The sequence below is a fragment of the Ruditapes philippinarum genome, unplaced genomic scaffold (genome assembly GCF_026571515.1).
Source record: "Ruditapes philippinarum isolate M1 unplaced genomic scaffold, ASM2657151v2 ctg652_1_1_1_1, whole genome shotgun sequence".
NCBI lineage: Eukaryota > Metazoa > Mollusca > Bivalvia > Venerida > Veneridae > Ruditapes > Ruditapes philippinarum.
This window is the reverse complement of record NW_026855528.1, coordinates 148,844-156,326: the sequence shown is the minus strand read 5'-3', so window position 1 is coordinate 156,326 and position 7,483 is coordinate 148,844. Positions and strand designations below refer to the sequence as shown.

At 31.9% G+C, this 7,483-nt stretch overlaps 1 protein-coding gene across 1 annotated transcript; it reads right to left on the bottom strand.

Moving 5' to 3' along the window:
- Positions 1 to 628: 628 nt before the first annotated feature.
- Positions 629 to 6,459, bottom strand: LOC132743629 (uncharacterized). Its single transcript, XM_060732172.1, has 4 exons — positions 5,863 to 6,459; positions 3,628 to 4,044; positions 2,915 to 3,283; positions 629 to 1,877 (listed from the first exon to the last, which is right to left on the bottom strand). Exons 1-4 carry the CDS (start codon positions 5,924 to 5,926, stop codon positions 1,753 to 1,755), a joined length of 975 nt encoding a protein of 324 aa, XP_060588155.1. The 5' UTR covers positions 5,927 to 6,459; the 3' UTR covers positions 629 to 1,752.
- Positions 6,460 to 7,483: the final 1,024 nt, after the last annotated feature.

The following is a 7,483-nucleotide window of genomic DNA, read 5'->3' as shown; positions in this document are numbered from 1 at the left end:
GCTCGGTTTGACCGAGTCTGTCCATGAGGGATAATGAAAAAGTGCAACATCCGTGACTCACGCCCCTAGCACCGGCCTGAGTGGTACTCAATTTGCAACACTGAAAAGTGCCTGAATCAATGATGCCGAAGGACCAAAAAAATATAATTACACCAAGGTATATTACGGGGCATCTTTTTGCAGTTGCCACACGGCACTTGACACGTGCTGTTGTGAAGTATAAAAATCTGGAAGAATGGTGATCCCTCGGAAGCATTAATCATTACAAAATTACATAAAAATTGCAGATCATTACAAAATTACATAAAAATTGCAGAATCGGCTTGATTGAGTCTGTCCATGACATAGGCCATGTCAATAATTGTCAAATTATCATAAAATAATCCCCCTTGATCATCAAGATCCAGCACCAGTTTACTTTATAAAATATATACAAAGTATATAACTTGCAGTAGCGTATTCCCCCGACACGGTCAATATTTTGTTCTCGCATGTTTTTTTTTAGAATAAGACATATTTTCATACTTAAACGTGTAAATATAGCACAATAGATTTATATTTCAGTAAGCGTTAAAAACTTCAGCCACCTATCCTCATTTACGATAAATAAATTACCAAACGTGAAAAATTACCTTATCATATACATATATTTAAGATAATTAGGGTATTACATATAGATCAACTTTAAATATAAGATAAATAAACGTAAACCAGCAATTTACATTGCATATATACATACAAGTAGTGATAATCAACAGTATCAAAACTCTCAACAAATAAGTAAAGTAAGCATAGACATGCATGATTGGTGATTTGAAAAATGTAACCAATGATTTTTCAGCATTTTCACCACGTGATGTTCAAATATGAATAAGGTTTGTATTCAATCTTGTTTTTAATTTCACTCTGATTCAATCTAATGGCATTAGCCTTGATTTTTTTTTTCATTTTGATTTATTCTAATTAAGCCTTATTTTTTCACTTTGATTCAATCTAATTAAGCCTTGTTTTTTATTTCACTCTGATTCAATCTAACGACATTAGTCATGTTGTTTTTTTTATTCCACTTTGATTCCATCTAATGACTTAAGCCTTAATTGTTATATTTTATTTCACTCTGATTGAATCTAATGACTTAAGCCTTGTTTTTATTTCACTGAGTAGAAAAAGTCCATATCAAATTCCATATTCTACTCCACGTAGCCTCTTTTTGCATTTTTCAAGTCAATAGTTATCTGTATGTCTCGTACACCGGAATATATGTTTTGAATGCTAAATAAGTTGATCTTGTTTATAAATATTACTGCAATGCAAAATATATTGTGAAGTACAAAAAAAATCAAAATTGTCATTAGCTCATGTGCTCAATACATGCATCTAACAAAACAAAACACAAAATAATTTCATATACCAAACTATGTACATTTGAAAATAAATATCTAATTAAAGGATTTATTGCAATATATCCATAACTATTAAAAAAGTTGATATATACTCTGCAAAACTACAGGGAAGCCATCTTAATAACAAAAATATCAAGTTAATCTTCACAATCTTATTTCCCTAGTGCTGTAATCGAAAGATCAGTCTTTTTTTTATTTCGTGGTGGGGGTCATTAAAAGTTGAAATACTAAATCACCTTAGTGTTCAGCTTTATTTGTCATCCAATGAAGACGCTTCATTCGTCATCATATGAAAACACGTGAACTATATCGTTGATAATATATATAACAAGTGATCACTAAAATATAATCAGCGAAGGCCAGAGGCTTTAGAAGTGAGAAATTCTCGATCCAGTTTTGGAATTTTCTTCATTAAATCGTCACAGACGTTTTTCTTGCCCTCACCATACGTGTGCAAATGTTTCTTTTTTACCACTGTAATATAAAGTCAAGGTATATTATAACACTTTAATTCTAAATACAGTCACAAACGGCTATTAGTAATAAAAACATGTACATCATAGTAAAGGATTTACTAATTATGCATTTTAACAGAAAACCAATTTCATAAGCACATTTCAAGTGTGCCATACTTGATCACCACAAAATTGTTTGCAATGTGTAATAACAATTATATGTTCGAAGTAGTTCTCTTTCACCGTGCATACACATAGTAGTATAATGTTTCATAGGTGAAACTATTAGTGCTAGTAATCGATTGAATAACCAAATAAAATCAATACTTTAGAATACCTTGAATTTGCAAAAACAAATCAGAAGACAAAAATAAATATTAAAAAATGGCATCAAAAGTATAACGAAGGAACGAAAACGAACAAGAAAGAAAATAAAGAACATATGGCTATGATCATAATTGGATATTAAATAGTTATAATCATAATAAGTTATTATGACAGATTCGAATGATATAATTTTGTTTTGTTTGGTTTTACGGCGCACCAACACAGTTTCGGTCTATAAAACAAGCCGACACAATATCATATTGATTCGATTCGAGCTCATTTTTACAATAATTTTTCCAATAAATTTCGTAAAAAAAATCAAAACAACATTAAATTGATATGATATTGATTCAATATAAAATTTAAGCATTGAACTGTTTGCTAAATAGAAGGATGTGCAGGCTCGCCTGGCTGTAATAAAATGAATATCACTAAATTGCGGCTTACAAGTTTATGCAATTTACATGTTTATCTCGCCCTTAAGATTTTAAATGCTCTATTCACTTTTTGCAAGCAATTTTGACTCTATTGATAATATGATGACAAAAAATACATTTTGGACGAACTTCATAAATAGGTTATGAGAACCCGAAGAATTGTACTGAAATTAGAACTTGCAAAACAATTAAGTATTTTACAGTTTTAAAAAGAGTATAGAAATTTACAAAACTTGCAAAACAGTTTTTAACGCAAGTATTTTACAGTTTTAAAAAGAGTATACAAATTTACCGTTATAACAAATTAAAAATCCTCCACAACCGTCGCTATATGGTGATATCTTGAATTCTAGTTCAACATATCTGTGCGTTTTTTTCGTAAAATTCAAATGTGTGTTCTCTTCCAGAAAGGCAAGGTTTGTGTCCCCTTTCTTTGTTTTCAAAACAAGTCTATCACCGTCACAAACGTGTACAAATTTCAATCCAAAGAGTAACACATGTCTTTCTTTCCTCAATTTAAATCTATGCCGGTATGTGTGATTTCGGTAACACTCTAAGTAATTCCATGGATACGACATGTGACTTTTAAGGAGACCTTTTCGTCGTGGAAGCTTTGTCGGGGATAACACTTGTGAGTGTCGGTCAAAAATGTTCCTCACAACTGAAAATTAAAACCAAAATGTATTTGTTTTTGTTTTTTATGTTTTTCTTTTGCTGTTGTTGTTTTGAAATTTCTTTTTTTGCTTTGGGTTTTGTTGTTTGTTTGTTTGTGTGTGTGTGAGTCTGTCTGTCTGTTTGTTTGTTGTTTATTTGTTTTGTTTTTGTTTTTTATGGAGTGAAGTTGTTGTTGGTTTTGTTGTTGTTGTTGTTTGGGGGCAGAGAATGTCAACAACAACAATCACCTGATTCAAGAACAGTTTTACCATGTAAAAATTGTTAATATATTTTTCTTAATTGCAAACACAAATATTGTAATATAAATTCATCTAGCTTGGTCATACATACGCTTGTCTGCCACACATTTTGCATGCACTGGTCGTAGAAATTCCACGTTCTGTAAAAAACAAGAGGCTTGGCTAAACTCTTCATTTGGTCTTATCAAAGCACCCTTGTCTGTCGAGTTTATTACGGAAACACAAGAGAACATTGCATCTCGAGGAAATGAGATAATGCAAGCTCGGTTCCAGTAGCACATGTTCGTGTTTATTACAAGCGACGGGGTGTATCCAAACACTTTTACAGTCTTAAAGTCTTCATCTTCTTCATCTAAGATTTCAGTCCCTGCAACTACTGCGATGTCAAGGAGCTGGTAACTTTTTTTACACGTTAATGTCAGATGATCAGTTTCTGTGATGTTTGGATATTGATCTATGTTCCATTCCACATTACTGTTAACCTTGCTACTTTTAGATGCGATAAATTCTGAAATGGAAACGTCATGTTATTGCAAGATATTTATCCGAAAACGATTTATTCTTATCCAGCTTTGTTAAAGTCTCTTTCTTTTTATACAATGGAGAGCAACAAAGCTGAGTGCAATGATTCATGTTCAGCCTTAAAATATTCAAAATATGTAGATAGCTTTTATTGAATGTTAAATCGTCCATAAATCATAAGTTCATACAATCATGTGCAATGCGAGCATTTTTAGAATTATTATCAATTAGAAACTGCACATGGAAGAATGGAAATCACGTTTTCTTCATAATATCTCTACCTGTAAGCTGTCAATAAAGCCTGCAATGTACTAAATTAGCATAAAGTTGTAAATAGATAACATTCTTATGTGTGATTTATTTGCTCAAACATTTATTGATCTGTTTCAAATGATAAATAGGTTTGCATAAGTTATGTTCAATCGCACATTGTCGGCCTTTTCAACAATCTGAGCTATTTCTTCATGATTTTGTTTATTTACTTACAAATATTCTTTTCCTGTATGAAAAGACGATATAGAGAATACATGTTTGATGTCGGGATGGAGAAGGTTTATCCGGTGAGAGAGAAAGAGTAACTTGACGAGCTTTAGCGAGCCAAGGCGAACCGGATAAACCTTCTCCATCGCGACATCAACCATGCAGAAGAAGTATGGACTGAATTCTTTATAAGCACTAATATTATGACAATTTCAACCTAAAACATCGATGTATTTTATCATTATAACATTGCTTCTTGGTGACGAATCTAATTTGAATTAATTTTCATCTAATATTTCGACACATTAACTGGATAACTAGAATTTTTTTTGCAGACTGTAAAATGTTTTTTGTCAACCATAGAACGTCAAGTGCCTAAAGCCCCGCCTTTCAAATTAGGTTGCAATACGCATAAGGAGTTTCACTGATATTTATATTAAATAGTTGTGTGTCCAGGTGAGTGAGAAAAATAATCAATCATTGGGTTAGATAGATGTTAGGGAAAGCAATCGGTTCTATCGGGAACTCGCCAAGGCTCGTTCCCAATAGAACCGATCACCCTTGGGTTGGTATTTCCCTATCTTCTGACTAACCTAGTTATAGTTTCCATTAATCATGCTACTGCCTATTTATCAGCTGGACAAAGCCTTGATGACGTCAATGTTTAGAGCAAAACAAAACTAAATATAGACGCTGTTTTATTGAGGAAAAGTAAGAATGAAACTATTTAAATAATTCAAAAAGATGATCAAGGTAGACAAAATCAGGATATATCAAATACATGGTTGATGTCGGGATGGAGAAAGCTTATCCGGTTAACTGCGAAACTGAATATTGGCTCGCTAAAGCTCGCTATAGCTCGCCAAGTTACACTTTCTCGCTCACCGGATAAACCTTCTCCATCCCAACATCAACCATGTATTCTCTATTTATACATGGAAAACGTTTATCATACTTCTGGTAGAGACGTTATAATGAAATAAATTAAGATTAATCGCGAGGTTCCCTATTCCCCAAAAGCCCCCAACGCAAGAACGCATGCACACACGCAAGCACGCACACACGCACATACATTCACAAAATAGAAACAAAGAAGGATGTTTTATTTTTCTTAATAATTGTTTCAGTTAGGCAAATATTTCGAACTACATTGAGATACGTTTTGATTTATCCAGTGAACTCCTGTACTGACTTGTAACTTTGTAATGATAGTACTAAATTAAATTGCTTTTAAAAACAACATGCATCCAGATTCACACTAGATTTATTTTTTATTCAAATGCATCTTTAAAATGTAAATGTTAATGAGACATAAAACATGTACCTTGTATCAAAACGATTAATAATCCTTTAAGCACATATTCGTGAAACAAAACCATTCTGTGCATCTTTGCATGTCAGGTCAGGTAAACCCGGGGACTTCCCTACTACATTCAATATGAATCACTTCCTTCTGTGCTGTATACACACAATGCACCGAACAACTTGCGTAAACAAGCTTATCCACAATAGCCGCTTCACTTTTTATGGTGTACTGTTGAAAATATAGCTGAGTTGAGAGGAGTTTAATGGATATATATATAACATGTGAGCGCGTATCATACAGCTATTTCAAGAGACATATGTTCATATGATGTTTTAGCGAATTTTATTTTAACATGTTTCAATTTTAAAAGCAGTTCTGTAAAAATTAGGGTAGAAACGATTTATTTATTTTTTAATAAAAACATAACCATGAAGGCAGTGAGTATTCCTTTTCAACGTTTTAAATTATCAGATATTCAGCAAGCTGGTAATTTTTTTACTTTGTTATCAAATTTCTTTGGATTGTAACATTTAATATAGAACAAGCTGGTAATTGTAACGTCTTTTCTGTAATTCAATATATACGAGTATGTTATAAACTGATATGTTTACATCCATTCAACACACTTCACTCGTTTAAATTCAACATAATTTGATAACTTCCTATGACCCACTTATACAACTTTTTTTCTTATCTAGTATTTTATATGTCGTTTTGCGCACCGATTTTTTTTAATTCATTTTTTATTTGTTATTTTATAATGTTTATTGTAACTGTAATAACATTTTATATTTTATGCTTTTCAGTGGATTCCTGATTTTTCCGTGAACATTATATTTGAATATTTTCACTGTGAAATTTCACACTTTTCAATGACGAAACTACTTTTTTTAAGATTTTCCCGATGTGGTACCTCAATTTTATTTTTGCTGACAATTCTGACAATGTCAGGCTGTTTAAAGAAAAGAAAAGATGAAATTGATAAATAACTTTAATGTCAAAAGTAATAAAAAGAAGAAAACTTACTTCTATTCATTCAAATTACCAATCACCGAATATCGTTTGTTTATTTTTACAGTCTGAAAACTACATTCCTTCCACATGCAAAACTGTTCTTGATGAAATTTAGGCATATCTAAGTATCCTACGAGCAAATCTGCCGTATGCTTTATGAAAACTTCAATGACAGCCATCAGCCCGAACAATAAGTAAACAACCCAGCGTTCGTGAGGATTCCAAGTTTTCAAATTTCCTAGCCGCATTTTGAATGTTTACACATCTGTCAACACTTATTTATTGCATGTTACAATCCCCAAATAAGATTTCTTTCTTTTAAAAAGGTGTATGACTAACAAATCCAAATGAAATTCCTCTGAATCAAACACAATTATTTTCCTCCAATGCAACATACAACTTTTAAAAATTCGGTCGCTTACATTTAACAAAGCGAGGTCTAATATAAATTCACAGTAAGTAACAGAAATATGAATGGATGGTTGGACTTTGTTTCCTACTAGAATTGTTTGTTTTTATTATTAAATCAAGCGATCATACATATTTTTTTATAAAAGTGAATAATATTGCCGCCATTTAATGTTGATTGTCGAACTTATTTTTTAGCCAAAGACTTCTTGTATTT